This window comes from Physeter macrocephalus, chromosome 2 (assembly GCF_002837175.3).
Source record: "Physeter macrocephalus isolate SW-GA chromosome 2, ASM283717v5, whole genome shotgun sequence".
NCBI lineage: Eukaryota > Metazoa > Chordata > Mammalia > Artiodactyla > Physeteridae > Physeter > Physeter macrocephalus.
The window spans coordinates 130,228,152-130,250,922 of record NC_041215.1 but is presented as its reverse complement, the minus strand read 5'-3'; the positions used below and the strand labels follow the sequence as shown (position 1 = coordinate 130,250,922).

General features: G+C 40.9%; 2 protein-coding genes across 13 annotated transcripts in view; one reads left to right on the top strand and one right to left on the bottom strand.

The window, feature by feature from the left end:
• Positions 1–14,560, bottom strand: part of LOC102975826 (nuclear body protein SP140-like protein) — a 75,092-nt gene extending 60,532 nt beyond the window's left edge. For all 9 annotated transcript variants that reach the window (XM_028482478.2, XM_028482482.2, XM_028482485.2 and 6 more), the window contains exons 1-3: positions 14,406–14,560; positions 3,564–3,741; positions 2,490–2,658 (exon numbers count right to left, since the gene is read on the bottom strand). In XM_028482478.2, coding sequence (XP_028338279.1) covers positions 2,490–2,658; positions 3,564–3,741; positions 14,406–14,545 — 487 coding nt within the window. In that variant the 5' untranslated portion in view covers positions 14,546–14,560. The remainder of the gene's footprint in view (positions 1–2,489; positions 2,659–3,563; positions 3,742–14,405) is intronic.
• Positions 14,561–16,885: 2,325 nt separating this feature from the next.
• The window catches only part of SP110 (SP110 nuclear body protein), a 44,370-nt gene continuing 38,484 nt past the window's right edge, over positions 16,886–22,771 (top strand). For 2 of the 4 annotated variants that reach the window (XM_055090393.1, XM_055090389.1), the window contains exons 1-3: positions 16,886–17,130; positions 19,436–19,583; positions 21,189–21,357. In XM_055090393.1, coding sequence (XP_054946368.1) covers positions 19,446–19,583; positions 21,189–21,357 — 307 coding nt within the window. In that variant the 5' untranslated portion in view covers positions 16,886–17,130; positions 19,436–19,445. The remainder of the gene's footprint in view (positions 17,131–19,435; positions 19,584–21,188; positions 21,358–22,771) is intronic. The other 2 variants (XM_028482511.2, XM_055090397.1) reach the window with 1 other exon arrangement.

Here is a 22,771-nt window from a genome sequence, read left to right as displayed (position 1 = left end):
ATAAAGAAGATGTGGCACATATATACAATGGAATATTACTCAGCCATAAAAAGGAACGAAACTGAGTTATTTGTAGTGAGGTGGATGGACCTAGAGACTGTCATACCGAGTGAAGTAAGTCAGAAAGAGACAAACAAATACCATATGCTAACACATATATATGGAACCTAAAAAAAGAAAAAAAAATGGTCAGAAGAACCCAGGGGCAAGATGGGAATAAAGATGAGACCTACTAGAGAACGGACTTGAGGATACAGGGAGGGGGATGGGTAAGCTGGGACAAAGTGAGAGAGTGGCATGGACATATATACACTACCAAACATAAAATAGATAGCTAGTGGGAAGCAGCCGCATAGCAGAGGGAGATCAGCTCAGTGCTCTGTGACCACCTAGAGGGGTGGGATAGGGAGGGAGATGCAAGAGGGAGGGGATATGGGGACATATGTATATGCATAACTGATTCACTTTGATATAAAGCAGAAACTAACACACCATTGTAAAGCAATTATACTCTAACAAAGATGTTAAAAAACAAACAAAAAAGAATGGACAGTGGAAAAGTTGTAAATAGTGGTCAACTCCCTTCAAAATGACCAGAAAACAGTGAAACCCAATTTAAAATAAATAATACACGTGGAATGTGTTTTGTAAATTCTATGTGCAACTAAGACCAGGGAAGAAGCAGAGGGATTTCTTCAGGAGAAAGCTAATATTTCTAGAGAAATACACCTACATTATAGAAGAAAAGCCCTAACATCTTTCAAAGATGGAGATTTAGAAGGAAGGAAGGAAGGAAGGAAGGAAGGAAGGAAGGAAGGAAGGAAGGAAAAAAGACCTTGGGTCAGGGAAGAAGACCTGGTTATAAACAGACATACAGTGAAGAGGAACTAGTACTTCCCTGGGGTAGGGTGGGTGGGGAGAAATCCAGAAAACAAGGAAAGACACGTTCTGAAAGACACAGACAGGAAATGAAAATTTTCTGAAAGTCACAGATGGGAAGTGAATACTAACACAACTGTACCTCCTGGGGGCAATACCCACTGAGGGGTCAAGGCAGTAGGGAGCTGCTTTTTCCATCCCCAAGACACGTTGACTTCATGCCCAGGCCAACTTTGGAAGAGGACATGGGGGTAAATGTTATGTGGGTGAGAGGTTTAGAGAACATAAGGAGGCCTAGGCATGAAGTCAACATGTCCTGGGGAGGGAAGAAGCATCTCCCTACTGCCCTGACCCCTCAGTGGGTATTGCCCCCAGGAGGTACAGTTGTGTTACAGTTGCAGGCATTTCAATGATGGGGGACAGGGGGCTTCTCTGACCCCTCTTACCAGCATCTTGGCTCTGGGCCGCTGACCCTAAGCTCCTGTGGACAAAAGGGTCTGGGAGGCACCAGCGGCAGCCTCCGCTGGGGGCAGGTGGGCAGCTGCGCTGAGCCAGGCAGTGGGCAGTGCAGCTTGAGGGCAGCAGCAAGCCTCACGTGTAGGAGATCTCAGCACAGGAAGCCCTGGAAACTAACACATGTGATGTGGGTCCTGGGGTCCAGGGAGGGGGGTGATCCCTACAGTACAGGGAGAGGATCAGAGCCCCTGAGATGTGGGCAGTAAAGGTAACTGCCATTCCCTTCCTACCCATGGCCTGGGGATGTTCTGGCTACAAATATAATATTGACTTGAAATTTGTGGCTAGGTATTTGATTTCCTTTATTCCTTTTTCTGACTGAGATATCACATTGGAGAAATGAGATAGCTCTTATTTCACAAGATATAATTTTCACAAATAAACACATCTCATTCTTTATACTGACTTCTTTCACTTTTTCTCTGTTTAAAAATCCTTTATTACTTCTTTATTTCCCAAATAATGAACTTCAAATTCCATGGCATAGGGTGTTAGACCCTCAAAAATCACCTCCAACTCCCCTATCCAGAACGAGCTTCCAAGCCCTCCCACCCATGCTCCCTTTTTCAGCCACATGGTTCTGCAGGTCTACTGTTCCTTTCCTACTTTGTAGCTTTCACATGCTGCCCCCTCCCCAATGCATGGGTATGTGCTGGCCTTCTCTTGTGAATTCTCCATTCTCTGTTTGGGCACAGGACTGCAATGAATGACAAATCTTTTAATACAAAGAAAATCTTTCCATCTTTGAACATGTCTGCAAGTATCAGATAGGGCTACCTCCTTTCCTACAAAAGGCATAATTCATGCCTTCCTCCAGAAAAGGAGAGACTCAAATCCTATGTTTCTCAGCACCAAATTCAGGTCCTGGCTGAGCAATCATTTGTGGGATTACTTGGCTAAGGTGTCACCCCCACTATGTGTAAGCTCCATGAGGACACAAGTCATGTGTGTTTTCTTCTCTCTTGTATTCTCTCTCTGCCTGCCATGTAGTAGTCACTCAATATAATAACTGTCAAATATAATGAAGAGTGAATGAATGAATCAGTGAATGAAGTGGACTTGAACCCCCAAAAGTTGTTGAAAGTTATAATTACCATTTTGGAAGTTTCTGCAAATCTGGAGTAAATCAGGATAGGCCTTCAGGTTAACTCTGCTGAACAGGGCATCCAGAACTGTCTTGTCAAATTTCTTCTCCAGTTCATTAAGAGCATCATACACCACTCTTTCCACTGGGACCAGATTTCCACAAGCTTCTTGAAAATGCTTAAAAATATTGAATGGTGAATTATGTAGCTTTGAGTGTATGGGTTATAGGAGACTCAGATTATAAATAGACTAAATGTTCTCTGGTGAAATATTAGAATGTTACATATATTTGGATGACTTCTAAAATATTCTCTATCATAAAAATAGACTCTTATTTTGTTAACCTGCCTCTCTGACATTGATGGCCACTTAAGAGAGCAATTTTGAAGAATAAAAGTAGGTTCAAAGTAGAATGTTGTGTGGGGGCTTTAAGAGCCTGGCCAGGATGCTTCAGGACTGGCCCTTACTGGTACTGAGAGGCCATTTAGTTGACCAGACAATAACCACTGCCCTTCCCTCCAGGAAACCATGTAACCACTCTCCCCTTCTGTGAACGTTGCCAAAGGGCAAAGAAAATTCACAAAGACAAAAAGAAGGCTTGTCCTGAGTATCCCCAGGAAGGCCCACTGTTAACCTTTACCTGTATTCTGTATCCGGAAATGTCTAAAGTGCAAGAAACGATTTGGAGAGAGAGCAGCAAGCATCTGCTTCCAAATTTATCCTACCGTGACACGACTTCCCTATGAGTTCAATCGCTTCAGGTTCGAGTGCGTAAAATAAGAAGGCTTTGTAATGAAATGTTGCCCAACTCACTTATTTGCTTTAATTTTGTTATTGTTATCATATTGTATCAAAATATTTAAGATGCTCCCTACCCACTCACCATTCCAATGCTGCCACATCTCCATCGCCATGAGCCTCCCCCGTTTACTACAGAAGAAGGGATGTTGTCTGTGATGCTGCTTCTCCTCTCACCTCCTAACTTATAGGATGGTGAACATCCCTGTTCATAGGAGGACCTTTAGCCTGCTCATTGTATCCTAAATTTGGCAAGTTATCATGAGGGAATTCTCCTCACTTACCTCATACATCTGCTCAGGGATGAAGCCCCGATCTCGGAGGCCCATGAGGAAAGGAAACGGCTTTGTTACTGCACTTGCAATCTCCACCTTATTTTCTTTGAAGAGCCTGAATATGAACTCATAGAAAAACTGCTCCTCTGGGTTCTGCTCCTCTGGGTTCTGGTCCCCTGCGATCATTCTGAGAAACAAAGACACAATATGAAAGTAGACGGTGAGTTTCCGACAGGCCCATGGAGGTCAGAAGATTTTATTTATTTTTTTACAGCTTCTGAATGTTTTTATATACAAAATTATATATTATAATGACTATTATTTTTTCTACATGAATATTTACTACATATATTTTTTATACAATTTTTAAAGGTTACACTCCATTTACAGTTATGACAAAATATTGTCTATAATTCCCCGTGTTATACAATATATCCTTGTAGCCTATGTTACACCCAATAGTTTGTATCTCCCAGTCGATCACCCCTAAATTCCCCCTTCCCCCTCTCTCCCTACCGGTAACCACTAGTTTGTTCTTTATATCTGTGAGTCTGCCTCTTTTTTGCTACATTCATTAGTTGGTTGTATTTTTTTACATTCCACATATAAGTGATATCATCCAGTGTTTGTCTTTCTCTATCTGACTTATTTCACTTAGTATAGTGCCCTCCAAGTCCATCCGTGTTGTGGCAACGGGCAAAATTTCATTCATTTTTTATGGCTGAGTAGTATTCCATTGTATACATATATACTACATCTTCTTTATCTGTTCATCTGTTGATGGACACTTCGGTTGCTTCCTTATATTGGCAATTGTAAATAATACTTCTAGGAACATTGGGGTGCATGTATCGTTTCGAATTGGTGTTTTTGTTTTTTTCAGATATATGCCCAAGAGTAGAATTGCTAGGTCATATGGTAGTTCTATTTTTAGTTTCTTGAGAAAACTCCATGCTGTTTTCCACTGTGGCTGCACCAATTTACATTCCCACCAACAGTGCAGGAGGGTTCCCATTTCTCCACATCCTAGCCAACATTTACTATTTGCATTCTTTTTGATGATAGGTACTCAATGGTGGGCCAATGTGCGTAAAATGATGTTCTTGTGCAAGGACCAGAATACATGGAATTTATTTATTCAGAGAATAATCAAGGGTGTAATAGAAGAATACACTGGGCTTAAGGAAGGCTTGTACATAGAAGTGAAAGAGTTTACCCTGTGCTAATCAAAACTACTGTAAAAAGACTTTCACCCAAACTCTCTTCGGAAAACACTGAATTTTAAAATTGTAAAAGCTTTACAGGAATTTATATGATATGAGTTAATTTTATGTCTCAACGTGGAGGGTTTGGGGGATAAGACTAACATTTTATTTTAAATTGGTGAACTTTGAGTAAGTAGTTTGCCCTCCATAATGTGTGTGGGCCTCATCCAATCAGCTGAAGGCCTGAATAAAACAAAAAGACCAGCCTCCCTGAGTAAAAAGGAATTCTCCAGCTGACCGCTTTCAGAGACCCTGCTGGGTCTCTAGCCTGCTGGTGCATAGCAGACTTTGGACCTGCTGGCCTCCATTAATGTGTGAGCCAATTCCTTACAATAAATATCTCTTTCTCTCTATATATACGTATACAAACACACACACACACACACACACACACACACACAGAGCCTATTGGTTCTGTTTCTCTGAAGAACCCTGATGAAAACACATTACAAAAAAGAAGTTACAGACAAAGAAATAAAAAAACAAACTGAGATAATACTACAGAACCTACCACTGCACTGCACGTCTTCTTAGTTAATAACAAATAGAATAAATCTCAGGAAGGTGTAAAGGAGCTAGACCTCTCCCATCTGTAACTGCAGAGGCAGGAATGGCATTCCACATCATAAAATTAGGTCAAAGACACTCCTCTGATAAAGTTTCAATTAATATTGAGAATATGTCTTTTTCTTTGGTCTGATAGAGAGATGTGTGTGAATATTCAAAACTAGGACAGGTTGCTCTATACCTAAACCTGCCTGTGGAAGTGTTATATACATGAAGAAATAGAAGACCTCTGGATTTCAAACATAACCACACCTGTGAGAAGTAATTTAGAGACTCAAAAAGTTTTATAATTCTGATTCTTACTTGATAAATTGTTCCCCTTGCTGATAATGTCTTAATAAACTTCTCTGTATTTCTAAAAGTTGTAAAGACTCATAGGATGTTTTTTATCCCACCATAAAAGGGTCATTGGAACTTCCCATTCTCCAAATATGCATCAGGATAGAATAAAGTTCATTCCTTCACTGAATTCCTTACAAAAATGTTTTTGCTTAAAGATAGCTGATTGAAAACAAGTGCTTTCCCCCTCTCTCAATGGAGAGTCCACTAAAATGAAAGTAAAGAAATTAGAGTCACAATGACAAAGAGAAGAGGACTGGATGAAAAACTTAAACCAAAGTCTGAAAAAGAAAATGTGGTCAGAGCATTCATCGTTACCGCTGGTGAAGGATGCTCCTAGAGGTCAGAGAGGGGCCCAGTGTGTCTTACAGGCCCCTGGGGAGGTAGTGGAGGTGGGGAAGAAGATGCAAGAATGAAAACAGAGGGATTGTTTAAAAGGAGAAAATACAAAACAATGTGCTACCCAACTCCTCTCTGACCCCACCATACAGAACTCCTGCATCCAGGCAAGAAACTAGAGGTTTCCTCTTAATAAAAATGTAAAGGACTCAGAAAAAAGGTCTTCACCTTCGGGCATTTGGGATTTACCCAGCAAAGCCACAGGTTTTCAAGCCCATCTCATTAAACGCAGTTCCAAGCTAGCTTATCAGTGCCTCACCCTTAAGAATGAACAAACAATAACAAGCCACAGATATCTGTGGAAACTAACAGCACAAAGGGGCAGAACCAAGATGAGCAGAGAGCAAAAATGACTCCAGAACAAATAGAAATATTACAGGGAACAGAAGAGAGTTTCTAAAAAACAATTTTCATACACAATGGAGAAGATATTATGTCCAGGATGCCATGAAGAAAAAACAAGAAAATAAGATAATGGGCCTGGAAATTTAAAGTGATTGCTGAAATTTTTTTTTTAAAGTTTAACTAAAATGGTCATAAGATAAAGACAAGGGAATTTCCCCAGCACATAGCTGGGAAAAAAAAAAATTCTAAAGGAAAAATGAAAAGTAGATTTGAAACATCTAAATGTCTAAAGTAGTCACGCAAGTGTGTAGATTCAGAAGTAAAAGGAAATGACTAAAAAATATACCTCCTGTTCAATCATTCATGTGTGAAGGCAAAATAGCTGTGCAGAGGCTCAGAAAACATCTTACTCATGCACCCTCTGTGCTGGTCACACAGTTTTCAATGCTCTATTTTCTTCACTTCTGGGCAAAGGTAGGGTTGCACCTTCCTGCCTCCTTGGGCTGATGGGTGTAGCTTTGGCAGAAGAATTTGGAGCCAGCACCTGTGAGCCATGCTCACTGTTTCTCTGCTATAGTGGCTGTCATTTCAGATGGCGGCTGTTCATCAGCTAGAGACAGTTCAAGATGAGGGTTCCCTTAAGCAGCCGGTGACCCACTGAGATTTTAGAAATGTTTGTTCCAACAGAAAAATCTACCCCATTCTTACTGACACACTGTCTGGAACAAATTATTTGCTGATACCCTATAATGAGAGAATCAGGAAATCAATACGAGCAAAGTTCTATCAATGAAAGAAGTGGAAGGCACCATTAAAACCAGTTAACATACGGACGTCTTAGACATAGAGAATGGACTTGAGGACACGGGGCATGGGGGCGGAGGCCGAAGCTGGGGGGAAGCGAGAGTGGCATCGACATATATACATTACCGAATGTAAAATAGTTGGCTGATGGGAAGCAGCTGCATAGCAGGGAGATCAGCTCCGTGCTCTGCGATGACCTAGAGGGGTGGGATAGGGAGGGTGGGAGGGAAGCTCAAGAGGGAGGGGATGTGGGGACATATGTATGCATATGGCTGATTCACTTTGTTGTACAACAGAAACTAACACAGTATTGTCAGGCAATTATACTCCAATAAAGGTCTATTAAAAAAATACTGACATCTAAAAATTGTAAATTTCATTTGAGAAAAAAAAGTACATCTCAAAAATTATTTCAGAACAGTGATTCTCAAAGTATGGTCTGGGGACCCTGGGATTTTGTGCAAGACCCTTTCAGGTGTCATCAAAGTCAAAACTGTTTTCATATAATACTAAGATGTTATTTACCTTTTTTCTCTCTCATACTCTCACAAATGTAGAGTGGATTTTTCCAGAGAATACACGGCCTGTGGTATCACAATAGATTGAATGCAGAAGCAGATAGGAGAAACCAGCTGTCTTCTACAGAACTAGCTATTAAAGAGATTTGCAAAAATGTGAAGGGTGGCTAATCTCACTAATTTAGTTTATTTTAGAAGACAGTTATTTTTCATAAAATAGGTCATTTATGTTAGCAGGTAATGAGTTCATTATTATTATTTTTAAATGAATAAATAAATATATTTAAGTGTTCAAAGTTCAACTTTCTAATACGGTAGATAGTAATAGGTATAACCTACATTAACAAAAACTAGCTCTTTGGATTCTCAATAATATTCAAGAATGTAGAGGGGTCCTAAAATCAAAAAATTTGAGAAGCCTTGTTCTAGAAAGAGGATATATACTGTATGCAGTAGTAAAATTATAGTAATCTTAATCTAAAACTTCAGAGTATATTAAAAATTTTAACAAACTGAATCTGGGCAAGTTAAAAAACTGAGTTAAATGATTTATTTCAAAAATGCTAAACTCAAATGGCATGGTTTCACATTTGATGCTATCAATCAGAGAAATATTGGGTTGGCCAAAAAGTTCATTTGGGTTTTTCTATAACATCTCACAGAAAAACCCGAATGAAATTTTTGGCCAACCCAATATACATTTGAGAATTAATTAGAAATCATAAGGGTAACAAATAGAGTCAAAGTGAGACTATAAATCTTACAAAAGAATAAAAGTAAAGAAAACATACTGTTTTTCTTAAACAGAGAAAACAAAGAGACATTAGATATTAAAAGTGCCCCCAAAATTTATAAGCAAAAGATATATGTCATTTAAAACAGATTTGGGCTTCCCTGGTGGCGCAGTGATTGGGAATCTGCCTGCCAATGCAGGGGACACGGGTTCGAGCCCTGGTCTGGGAAGATCCCACATGCCACGGAGCAACTAAGCCCATAAGCCACAACTACTGAGCCTGCGCGTCTGGAGCCTGTGCTCCGCAACAAGAGAGGCCGCGATAGTGAGAGGTCCGCGCACTGCGATGAAGAGTGGCCCCCGCTCGCCGCAACTGGAGAAAGCCCTCGCACAGAAACGAAGACCCAACACAGCCAAAATAAATAAATAAATAAATAAATTTAAAAAAAAATAAAAATTAAAAAATAAATAAAATAGATTAAATTACCATCTTAGAGTATGAATGCCAAAGACACACAAAAAACAAAGTGACATTAAAAATGTTAAAAGTCAAAAAATGGGCAAATGACTTTAGACAGAGGCAAACAAGATAGAAAGCAAAATTCACAATATATGTATTTTAATAACATTTAAGACTGCTAATAGACAAATCTTTCATGGTCGTTACAAAATTTCAATTTTTAACTCCTCAAGTATATTTAAAAAGATATATGGGATATAAGTTTTAAAAATTGCAAAAATATGTATTAATAACTCGGTCTTAAACACAATAACATAAGTATTTGGCCTGAACTGATCTAAATAATAAAGAAATTTGAACAGGTACATGTTCTAGCTATAAGATGATATTACAATAAATCAAAATTTTAAAACAAAAATTTTGTTTTAAGAAACAAATCTAACTTGCAGTGGTTTAAAAAGTTCATTTTTGGCTTCAGCTCTAACATTGCAAAGACCTTGGAAGTCATCACTCCTATCTTTACAAAAATAAAAAAGCTGAAAAAACTGAAAATAAATGAATTTCAGGCATGTACAGGAAAATTGAGGTCATAGGTCAAACTGTCAACCCAAAAACTGGATTGATAGACAAGTCCAGAGAATCACAGATGAGATCAGCTACCTGGAATGGAAGCCACTAGAGCCATAGACCATAGGAACACTTAAATGATAAGTCTGATGACTTGCTGGAGGCTGAGTGTGGACTTACTTAAGAATGAGAAACTCCTAGGGACCACTGCCTTAGGAGACCTCCCAATCTTTCGTGGGTTTTACCTCCAGGAACCCCACCAGGTACTCAGGGTGAAGAGCCAAGAAAAATCCTCTGCTCTGGCAGAGGGAGAGGGGAAAAGGAAACTTTTTAAAACAGCCCAGAGCATTCTCCATAACAACGGTCTACTCTCCAGAGGAAAACACTTTGCCCAAGCCTTATCTGACCTAGGGGAAGGTCAGCTACCAAAATCCAGCTCCTTCTAGGCTTCTGTCTCATTTAATGGGGTGAGGGAAGGGGAAATAGCTAAGAAATCATTCTAAAATTTACAGTCCAGGAACACAGTTCCACTACAAGATTGAGATTTAATCATGATTAAAGAATGCTTTCTCTCCCCAGTACCCTACCACTACATCAACAGGGCTCCAGGATAATAATTGAGGATTACAGCTGAAAGAGCTGCAAGGCTCTATTTAATGAGCACTTAGGGAAATCCAAAGAAAACAGGGGACACAAAATGAGAACATCAGAGGAATTTGAAGCCTCTGTCACCTAAAGCCAGAAAATACATTAAACATGGCCCATCTCCTAGCCAGGTTAACATAAAACTTTACGGTAAACATTTATTTGCCTCAGGTTCTATTATCTGATGCATCACATCTGGCTTTCAAAAAAATTACAAGGCATACCAAAAGACAAAAAACAGTCTGAAGAGACAAAGCAGTCATCAAAACCAGACTCAGATATGACAGGTTTTCAAATTATGACAGGAATTTAGAATAACTATGACTAATTAATATGTTAAGGGCTCTAATGGCAAAAGCAGACAACATGCAAGAACATACGGCTAAGTAAGGAAAAAGATGGAAACTCAAAGAAATAACGAAAAGGGAAATGCTAGAAATCAAAACCACTACAACAGAAATAGAGAATGCCTTTGATGGGCTTATCAGTAGATTAGACATGGCTGAAGGAAGAATCAATGAGTTGAAGATATGTCAATAGAAATTACTTAAAATACAGAGAAAAAGTATAAGGAGAAAAAAATACAACAGAACACAATATCCAAGAATACCAAAAAGAAGAGATATATATAAGTGGAATATCAGAAGGAGAAGAAAGAGAAAAGAGAGCAGAGGAAATATTGGAAGTAGTAATGGCTAAAAATTTTCCAAAATTAATAACAGAAAAAAACCACAGATTGAAGAACCTCAGCAAACACCAAACTAGATAAATACCAAGTATCTATGAGTCATTTCCTATTCAAACTGAAGAAAACCAAAGACAAAGAGAAAATGTCTCCCCCAAGGAAGAGAGGGGGAGAGGGGTCAGGGAGCCTTACCCTTGGAGAAACAAGGATAAAAATTACAGCAGGGGGCTTCCCTGGTGGCGCAGTGGTTGAGAGTTCGCCTGCCAACGCAGGGGACACGGGTTCGTGCCCCGGTCCAGGAAGATCCCACATGCCACGGAGCAGCTAGGCCCGTGAGCCATGGCCGCTGAGCCTGCGGTCCGGAGCCTTTGCTCTGCGATGGGAGAGGCCACAACAGTGAGAGGCCCGCGTACCGCAAAAAAAAAAAAAAAAAAAAAAATTACATCAGATTTCTCATCAGAAACCATGCAAGAGAAAATGTAGATAAAAATTTGAAGTGATAAAAAAAATTTTTTTAAAACCCTCCAATCTGGACTCTTATATCCTTTGAAATTAAGAATTCAGAGCCAGCACCTGGTTAACCATGTTCACTGTTTTCTCAAACAAACAAAAACTGAGGTAATTTATTGCCAGAAGATTTACCATGAAAGAAAGGTTAAAAGAAGTTCTTCAGGCAGAGGAAAAATGATACGGGTCAGAAACTCATATCTACATGAAGAAAGGAAGAGCATCTGAGAAGGAATAAATGGAATAAAGGAATAGGAATAAATAATTAAAAAATTTTTTTCCTATTCTAAGTTGATCTAAGAAATAGCTGTTTGTTCAAAGTGATAAGAACAATTATGTGATTTATAGTAAATGGATAAGTGAAATGATAGACAGCAGTGTTAAAAAGGACAGGAGGGAGGCACTGGTGACATTTTGTTGTAAGATGCATGCACTGACCATGAAGCAATATATTGTAATTTAGAGTGGATATGGCTAGTTGTAAATATATATTGCCAACTCTGGGGAAACCAATAAAATGTTTTAAAAGAAGTATAATCAATATACTAAGAGAGATGAGAAAATGGAGTCACAAAATGCTCAATTAAAACCAAAAGGCAGAAAAAGAAAGAAAAAATAGAAGCAAAAACGAGTACAATGAATAAAAAACAGTTACAAATAAAAACACAGTTACAAACAGTTATAAAATACAAAAAACAGTTACAAATATGGTAGATTTTAATTCACCATATGAATAATCACTTTAAATGTGAATGGTCTAAATACACCAATTAAAAGACAGAAATTGACAGAGTGAAAAAAAATAACACCCAACTATATGTTGCCTTTGAGAAAGCCACTGTAAATATAAAACACAGATAGCTTAAAAGTGAAGGGCTGAAGATAAGCCATGACAACGTTAATCAAAAGAAAGTTGTGGTAGCTATATTAATTTCAGAGAAAGACTTCAGAGCAAGGAAAATTGTCAGAGACAAAGAGGGGCATTGTATAAAAATAAAGGGTCAATTTCTCCAAGAAGACTCAGCAATCCTCAATGTGTACGCAACTAACAAAACAGCATCAAAATACATGAGACAAAAATTGATAGAACTGCAAGAAGAAACAGACAAATCCACTCTTGTTGTTGGAGAATTCAATACCCCTTTTTAGTAATTGGTAGAACAAGCAGGCAGAAAGTCAGTAAGAATACAGTGACCTGAACAGCACCATCAATTAATCTGATTTAACTGACACTTATAGATTATTCTATTCAACAATGACAAAATACACACACCACTCAAGTTCATGTGGAATATTTACCAAAATATACCACATTCTCAGCTGTAAAACTCATCTTAACAAATTAAAAAGAAAAGAAATCAAAAAAATTATGTTCTCAGACCACAATGGAATTAAAGTAGAAATAACAGAAATAGAGTTGGAAAATTCCAAAATACTTAGAGATTAAACAGCATACTTCTAGGATCAGAGAAGAAGTCTCAAGAGAAATCTAAAAATAACTTGGACTAAATTAAAATGAAAACACAGCTTAACAAAATTTATGGAATGCAGCACAAAAGTGCTTAGAGAGAAATGTGTAGCATTCAAATGTATATATCAGAAGAAAGATCTAAATCAATAATTTAAGCTTCCCTCTGAAGAAACTAGAGAAGAAGAAATTTAAGCCTAATTCAAGCAGAAGAAAGGAAATAATAAAAATTAGAGTAATAATCAATAAAACTGAAAACAGGAAAACATTAGGAAAAAAATTAATGAAAGCAAAAGCTGATTTTTTTAAATCAATAAAATTGATAAACTTCTAGCCAGGCTAACAAAGAAAAAAAGAGAAGACAGAAATTGCCAATTTAGTCCCTATTAGTCCCACGAACATTAAAAAATAATAAAGAAGTAATACTGTGGACTACTCTATCCCTACAAATTTGAGAAAAGATAAAATGTACAAATTCCTTAAAAGAAACAAACTGCCAAAACTCGCACAGAGAGATCAGAGAGATAGATCATCTGAATAGGCCTATATCTATTAAAGGAATTGAATCAAAAATTAATAGCTCTTGGGGCTTCCCTGGTGGCGCAGTGGTTCAGAGTCCGCCTGCCGATGCAAGGGACACGGGTTCGTGCCCCGGTCCGGGAAGATCCCACATGCCGCGGAGCGGCTGGGCCCGTGAGCCACGGCCGCTGAGCCTGCGCGTCCGGAGCCTGTGCTCCGCAACGGGAGAGGCCACAACAGTGAGAGGCCCGCGCACAGCAAAAAAAAAAAAAAAAAAAAAAATTAATAGCTCTCCAAAAAAGAAAGTACCAGGCCCAGATGGTATCACAAGTGAATTCTACCAAACCATTTCAACTATAATCTCTTCCAGAAAATATAACCAGAAGCAACACCTCCTAAGTCATTCTATGAGGTCAGCATTACCCCACCCTCGCCTCTCAGTACCTTTCTTTTCCTGCCTGGAGGCCAAAGGTTGGCTGGACTTTGAGCTCCACTGGCTCATCTTCCCATCTCTCAGGTACAGGTGGGTAGCAGAGGCGGGATGCACTGTCAGCCTCCAAGAGAAAGGGTGCTGGGCGCTAAGGACCTGCCAGTCTGCACCGCTGCCAGTAGCAATGCCGCTGCCTTCTTGGGGCCCAGCCAGCACCAGAAATAGCCCCAGCTTAGAGGAGTTTTCACACACTTTAATATTGCTTTAATTTTTACCAACAATAATGGATTGATGATTGACAATAATATCTTCTCTTTTTAAACGACAAATTTCCCTCCTTCTCTAACCAGATATGTAATACATCCCAGAATAGAAAAAGCAACTGCTTCCTCCCTGCCTGTTTGCATTCATGCATGTTGAGCCCCATCTGCTTTCGGTTCCTCCTATCGAGTGTTCAGAGGCCCTGAGTTGACTCTCAGACTCAGGGCCACACAGATGGGCTCTGACAAAACTGGTCCCCCACTACCCAGAAGCTAGAAAAAGGTTTTACAACAGTTGGGAGTTCGATTTGGATGTAAATTTTTCTGAAAAGACTCTTACCGACAGACCTGTCTTTGGAGGTAGGGAATCAAGGAGGTTACGGGGGAAATGGGACGGCTCAGAGGGCACAAGGAATCATCCAGCCTTGTAGCAAGCCCCAGAGAGACCAGGGAATTCCAACAGTGTCCACCCAGCTGCATGGCCGTTACAAGAAAAGAAGGTGATGTGAGTCAGGGTGTCCTTCAGTTTCCACTGCAACGGCTAATCCACCGCAATTTTTGAAATCTTACTTCCTCACTGTTTATTGATTTGTCATCCATTCTGTTTATATCTATAGAATGAGGCTGGAAAGACAGAAATAACGAGTGTAGATGCCACAGCCTTAGAAGAGATGCTGGACACCGGAGGCCAGGACTAACCTGCAGCTGAGGGGGGTACCTGTACTTGCCATCTTCTCCTTAGGCCATAGAGCTGGCCTAAGATCACTCTTGATTAGATTTTCACTGCCTCTGTCCTTTCCAGGAGCTCTGACAAGAAAGTCTGCCCATTGATGGATCCCTCGGGTGCGGCACCTAAAGGGTAAAAGGAAAGAGAAATAGCTGAACTGTGTGACGTGGCCGCACCAACATGCTGGTCTTCCCCTCCGCCCACTCTCAGCCCCGGGGAGGAGGAGCAGGGCCATTTCCTGGCATCCAGGGAAGAGAGGGGACCACTTGTTCCCGCAAAGGAAGAGGGCAGGAAAGTCTCTTGAGCTCAAACAGATCAAATTTGTTTTGAGGTGACATGGCATAGTGGCGACAGGGAGGAAGAAAATGCCACATTTGCTCCTGCGTCTTGCCAAGGTGACTGTGAGACGAAAAAAGAAAAAGCCAGACATTTCAGATCTTCTCTTAGGCCCATGGGCTGGCCAAGCACAGTAGTGAGCCTGGACTGGACGAGTTAGACCCAGCGTTCAGACACAGGACTGGAGAGAGCCGAAATGCTGGGGAAAATATTCTTCAAATTTCTGGAAAGCAACCAGAGGCCAGAAAGAACCCTCCCAATTCCTACAACCAGAAGGAAGTGCTAAGTTTGGGCAGAGAAGCCTGATGTGCAAGTCTATGTTTTCTTGAATATGTGGGCACTTTACAAATGTAGCCAGGAGTGCTTGGGAAAAAACTGAGCCAAATGTCACTGAAATCTCAAAGAAAGTGACAGGCTTCTCATTAGATGCTGCTAGCTAACAAGTGTGTTACATTTATGTTTGTACATAATTTTTTCACTTATACCCAGCCCTCATTTTGTAAAGGATTTGAAGCAACTTAGAAAAACACACTACATCGGCATAAAGTTGAAAGATAAAGAAATGGGAGCAAAGCACAAATAAAATAAATAAACAAAACCAGAGGACTAGAAATCCAAGCAGGACAATGGGTCAAAGACAGAGATGAACGGGGGTCAAGGTATCTGTAGAATCCAAGGTCTTGGTCAGGGCCGTGGGCCAAAGTAGGTGAGAACTGGGAAGCCTCAAAGTAGTATGTTTCCAAAGTATGTTCCACTGAATCTGCCTTCTTCTGGGGGTGATGGAAATGGTCTATATCTTAACTGTGGTTGTAATTATCGGGTTAGCCGAAAACCTCGTTTGGGTTTTTCCTTAAGATGTTATGAAAAAACCTGAACGAACACGTCGGACAACCCAATACATTTGTAAAAACTCACCAACATGCACATTTAAGTTGAATGCATTTTATACTTCAATAAAATTGAGCTCTTGCCCATGTAGGTTAGCCTTAGTTTCAAGGATTCTTGGACCCTAGAACTGTGTTTCCCATATTTTTTTCTGAGGGATAGGGCACCTTATAGGTGTCCTGGAGGGGGAACCCATGGATCGAATACATTTAAGAATCATTGATTTAAATAAAGTTAAACAGATTTCTACATTAAAGCGTTTCTCACAGACCCACATGCCAACACACATTAGAAATCTTTAATCGGACATATAGAGGGGACATTCCCTGCTTCCCTGGAATGGGAAGCCCTAGAGTCTTCTCCTGGCCCTGGCTCTGTCCTAGATCCAATTTCCACACACTTCCAGCTCCCAACTGCCAGCCTGGCTCCGACACACTTGCCTGCCTGGAGTTCTGCAGCCTACTACTGCATGATTAAGGTTTATATTCAGGTTTCCTTTGATTTCAATTTTCTTTGGTAATCATTTTATCCTGACAAAGTACGGCCATTTCTGAGTCACGGCACCTCCCCTTTGTTCTTTTGTTTGTTTTTTTAAGTTTGATGATTTCTAGTAAATTTATTCAGTTGTGTAACAATCACCATCACCACAATTCAGTTTAGCCTCATTTTCATCACCCCAAAAAGTACAGAAAGGAGGACGAGTCCTGAGGAAATAAAAGCGGGTACGGAGGCAAACAGACGGTGGATTCCCAGTTCTCGGGGACCCTGGGGCTGGACCCTATGCCTCCTCCCCTTTGTACCCACCTCCCCAGGATGGACCCGATAGGCAGCAACCCCCCTCTACCCCCCAAATGCCCTGGGAATCTCACGAGTTTCCGGAGGTGGAGGGAGGCTGCAGGCACTGCGCGCGTCTTTGCTTTTAGCTCTGCACGATCTGCCCAATTAGTTTCACTTTCCTTTTCTCGGAAGCCTGGCCCTCACCGTGCGTGGAAAAGCACAGACTTCCTGTTTCGCCCACTGGTATCTCCCTGCCCTTCTCCTAGTCTCCCAGAAGCCATCCCCGGCCAGCCCCTGGACCCAGAAGGGGGCAGGAACAGGTAGCAATCTCAGCATCCAGGTGGGTTTTCGTCTCGGCTGCTTCATTCACTTTTGGTGATTGGCTTTTACCGTTAAGGTCCTGGCAACAGCTGCAGGGTGAAACTCAACAGTTTAAACTGTGAGGCTCTTTTTCTGTTAAATAATGGTTTCCAAAGAGGTAGAGAGGGGATATGGGATTTAATAGGAGACTGTTAAAAAGAAGACGGATGAAGAGGGGGAGCAAACACACAGTTCAGTTCTTTCTTCCCTAAATTCTAGCCTGTTATTGTGGATGGAACTTGAGATTTGCTCTGGACCTTCCTTGTCCGTGCAGAGGAATCCTGCACTCTTCCCCAAAAGGGCAACTGGTTCACTATTCATTGTACAAGTGACTAGAGGTAGTTGGGAAGCTAGTGGAAAAGAGAAAATAAGGAGAGTACGTTTAATTTCCTCGAGAGTGTATTAACTTTTTAATATCTTTTCTTTAAGCACATTCATGATAATTTTCTTGAAATAAATTCCCAGAAGTGGAATTTAGGACTCAAGGGAATACATATTTTAGGGTATTTGGTACTGATTACTAAGTTAACCTCCAGAAAGTTTGGACCTATTTACATCTTCACCAGGACTGCCTATGATTATTGCTATTATTTTTATCTTGACCAATTTGATAGGCAAACGTTATTAAATTATTTTTGTTTGCACTGTTCCAACTACTAGTGAGTTACCATGTTTTTTACATATTAATTGTGCATTTGACTCAATTGCCTGTTTATGTCTTTTGCACTGAACGTTTGTCTTGGCCTATTCATTTTGCAGACCCTTTTACATAATACAAACCTGAATGCTCATATATGAGACATGGTAAAATGCACTAGTGAGAAATGGGACTTTGGTCAGATGAGCTCTGCCTTGCCACCAAATACCTTGGGCTAGTTACCTAACCTCTCTGGGCTTCATGTTCATCCTTGGCAGTCATAACAGATGAAGAATGAGGGTTATGGAGGATGTTCTATTCTGAATGCTGTAGTATAACGAGTCATCCAGGGCCCCTTCCTCTTCTTAGCATGCGATCATTCTGGTGTTTTCTGGCTCTGTGCTGATCTTTGCAATATCCTTCCCCTATGCAGATGGTGAACGGTAGATTTCTTTCCCATCTGTTCTCTATCTTCTAGGATTTCATCACAACTATAGACCCCCTATGGCATCTTCTCTTGTTTTCTAGTACTGTTGTGGATGATTGTTTTTTACAATGGATATTTTTTTCTGTTAACCTTAAGTATTGGGGAATGAGGAGAAAGAGACAGGGTTGCTCAATCTGCTACTGCGATGAAATCCCTAGAAATAGTAATTAATTAACAGTTCATCTTTTTCTTCGACACAAAGTGAAATTGGAAAAATGGGATCCATGTTTGTTTTGTTTTTAAAAATATCTCTAGGTGATCGAATTTTTTGTTAGTGACTCCCTTTTCTTGACAGTTTGTCAAGAATATCATAGGTACATTTTCTTCCTGTTATAACTTATCAATATTTTCTCATGGCCTACAAGTGGTCAAATATTGTAATGTCGCATGGGCATGGGAAGAGACATGTCTGTTCTGAGATGTGAAATTGATACATAAAATAAATCAGTCAAGTCACCTTTGCTAATATGCCTTTCACACCCTTCATGTTCGTATTTATGTCAGGCTTGTTTGGTGTCAGAGATTGTAGGTGGTTTAATAAAGTTTCTAAATATTATCAGGTTTCCATCTTCCTACTCGTCTTTGAGCGTTCCCTTTTGTGCGAGCATTGCTAGTGTATACTTAAACTGAGTCCCAGCAATCTTGGTTAACTCAGCTCAATGTAGCCGCAGACCATAGTACTTAAAACTACACACCTGGAACCAGAAAATTAGAATTCGTCCCTCTCTACCACTTCCAAGTTTTGCAACTTAGGGCGAGTTATTAAACCTCTCTATGTCTCAGTGTCCTTGACAATATAAATAGGTACAACCCAAATTGAAAGGGTTTTGTGAAGATCAAATAAGTTACTGCATGTGAAACCCTTAGTACACAGTCTGGCATGCAGGAAGCACACGGTAAATAGTAGCTCTATTTAGTACCAGCAGCCCCTTTGGGATTTCAGTGTCACGTTGTCGGTCACTTTCAGCTTCTGCTGTTGCTGGGCATTGTCACTGCTTCCTATACCCATGAGTCTTTTTGGCAGATGTGGCTTTTCAGACTGCTAAGGGGTGCCTTTGGGACCAGAATGCCTGTCTCGAGATGCCTGTACAACACGGAGAGCAGCTCCCCTAACTCCTCAAAAGTCTTTGCTTCTCTTTTCTTCTTGTGCCTCTTCCGTAGGAGATTCACCATGACCAGGGCCTTGAAAGAGGCTCTTCTACAGCACTTTATACATCAGAAGCTGGAGATTGCTTATGCCATAAACAAGCCATTTCCCTTCTTCGAAGGCCTCCGAGACAACTTCTTCATCACCGAGAGACTGTACCAGGTAAGTCACATTGACCACTTTGCCACGGCAACCCAGCCCCCACCAAGAATGCCAGATCATTGAGGTCTCAAACCACAACACCCCAGGGCTTCTAGAATTTGGAAGTTCCAGACAAAAATGGTCATTACCAGGGAAAGAAGGTGTCCAGGGTAGGTGACCTCACACCAGATGGCTTAAAACAAGGAAATGTGTTCTCTCACAGTTCTGGAGGCTAGAAGTCCAAACTCAAGGTGTTGACTGGGTTGATTCCTTCTCGGGACTCTGAGGGACAGTCCATTCCCTGACTTTCTCCTGTCTTCTGGTGGTGCCAGCAATCTGTGGTAAACCTGGCTCACAGAAACATCACTTAACTCGCTGTTTCCATCTCTACACTGCCTTCTCCTCTCTGTGTCTTCTCCCTTTCTCTTCTCTTACAAGGACACTCGTCACTGTGATTTAGGGCCCACCGTAATCCAGGATGGTCTCATCTCAAGATCCTTAGTTACATCTGCAAAGACCCTTTTTCCAAATAAGGTCACTTTCACAGGTTTCAAGCGGACATATCTTTGGATATGAGGAGGCACTATTCAACCCACTAAGGGTACCATCCCAACGCTTAAGAGCTCGTGACCCACAGTCCATTCTGATGTGAAGCAAGACAGGCAGTGGGAAATATGGCTATGTGGACAAAAATGACACTCTTTTCCCATAATTTTGGTTGTTTAAAGCCTTTCCTGAGCCCCACGCCCAGAAAAGCGCTAGCACTGGTACAACAATCTTCCCCCAGTCTTGGCCTGGTTGGATCCAACCCTTTTTCAGATCATAACTCAGATGTCACTCCTCAGAGAGGGTCCTTGGCCCACTCATCTAATTAAGACCCCCTCATTATTGTTGCCCATAGCAATCCATGCTTTCCCTTCATAACACTGCTATCAATAGGAATTGAGTATTTTAAAATTTGTGTTTATTATTTAATGTCCATCTTCTCCACCTGACAGTGCCTCTCCCCCAACACGGGTGGCACCATGTTGGTCTTATCTGTTGCTAGGTACCCTAGGATGAGCTCACGGAGCCTAGTCATTTCTCAATAAGTATTTTGTAGTTGATTCTCTCCTGCCATGTTTCTCCTTTTGGCCAACCTCTCATCAGGAGGACTTCTCTGATTTCCCATTTAGCCCATTTCAAGTCCAAGAGAGAAGGAAAGAGAGAGCAGAGGCTAACAAGCAATGCACAGAATTGCCACTGGTGACCAACTCTTAGGTCCATTGCTGAAGAGGCCTGCCCAGAGCCTTGGAGAATTACACAGTAGCAGCCTTTGACTCCACTTTCCTTCCTTAACAGTTCTCTCTTCCCTCAAATATACCTAAAATAAGGTTCACAAGAGCCTTATTTTCAAGAATGCTGAATTCCTGTGACTAACCATCCAAATATATATGAAGCTCCAAAAGTAAACATGCGGAACTGTGATTTCTCTATGTTAGAGAATTTCACTATTGACATTTTGCACTAAATTCCTCCTTAAGAGAGCAAAATCACTTTCTTACAGCTTAGAAAACCACAAGTGTGTAATAAATCGCCATTCCATTTTATAATCATTTGTAAGAATCCTTTACTCTGCTTTTTAAGGAATCTCTGGAAGCCTGTAGAAATCTGGTCCCTTTATCCAGGGTCGTGTACAACATCCTCACTCAACTGGAGAATACGTTTAGTCTGTCATTTCTGCAGATGTTGTTCAGCCGAATAAACCTGAGTGAATACCCCAACTTGATGACGACTTTCAAGAGCTTCAAAAGGGGTATGAGGCTTCTTGAATAACTTTGGGGCTGTAGAAACATGGTAGAAGTTGCTACGCTAAAGGTTTGGGCTGGTTTTCTGCCTGTTGGAATATGCCCTTGAACTGCCCACTTTCTCTTTGGGAAGAGATGGCCCATTCTCTCTCACGAGTGTGACAGGAAAAGCAGCCCCTGGCCCTGATTCTTTAAGATGAATTTCTAGAGGACACAAACATTTCTGTCTTACCTGGTCTATGAGTAGGGGGGAAATTGTACAGTTTAGCATACTGGACAGTCTCTAGGGAAGGGAATGCATAAAGTGACAGAGACCAAGTCTGGCAGAAGGACAAGGAGAGCTAGAGAGGGAGAGAAATGGATAGGGATGGATAATAGTATCTTTTTTTTTGAAGTATGGTTGATATACAATGTTGTGTTAGTCTCAGGTGTACAGCAAAGTGACTTAGATATATATATGTGTATATATATATATATATTCTTTTTCAGATTCTTTTCCATTATGGATTATTGTAAGATATTGAGTATAGTTCCCTGTGCTACACAGTAGGTCCTTGTTGTTGGTTTGTTTTGTTTTGGTTTGGTTTGGGTTTTGTTTGTTTGTTTGTTTGTTTTTTGAGTGCTTACCATGTGCCAGGCATTATCCCAGGCACTTTGTATGATCATCTTATGTCATCTTTAAAACAATCATATGAAGTCATTATTATCCCCATACGACACATAAGGAAATTAAGGCTCAGAATAACTTTCCCAAAGTTACTTGTCTGTTAAGTGCAGAGCCAAGAGTCCTACTTGGGTCTCCTAATACCAGGTTCCAAGATTATGATCACTATTTTAAACTAGGACCGCTGGAGGGCAGATTGTAAAGCTAGAGGAGGGAAGAAAGGTAGCTAAAGAGGAAGGAAGGGGAGTTGTGGACATAGAGATAGAAAGAGAGAGTATGAGAAAGAAGTAGAGAATGAAGTTCCTTGAGGAAAGAGAAAGAGCTGAATAAGTAAAGGAGTATAAAAGGAGCAATGACATTGCTGGGAAGAAAGTAGCAAGTGTAAGAGGAGCAGGCAGTAAAATCACTGAGTTTAGTCAAAGTACGTGGTTCATTTATCTGAGAACAACAAGGGAAGGACCAGTAGATCACACTGAATTGTGACATTCTTATTAGTGGAGTCACCACTGTTGACAGCTCTTCACCTGGTCTTTGACATTTTCCCATTAAGAGGCTCCTCCTCGGGCTTCCCTGGTGGCGCGGTGGTTGAGAGTCCGCCTGCCGATGCAGGGGACGCGGGTTCGCGCCCCGGTCCGGGAAGATCCCACGTGCCGCGGAGCGGCTGGGCCCGTGAGCCGTGGCCGCTGAGCCTGCGCGTCCGGAGCCTGTGCTCCGCAACGGGAGAGGCCACAACAGTGAGAGGCCCGCGTACCGCAAAA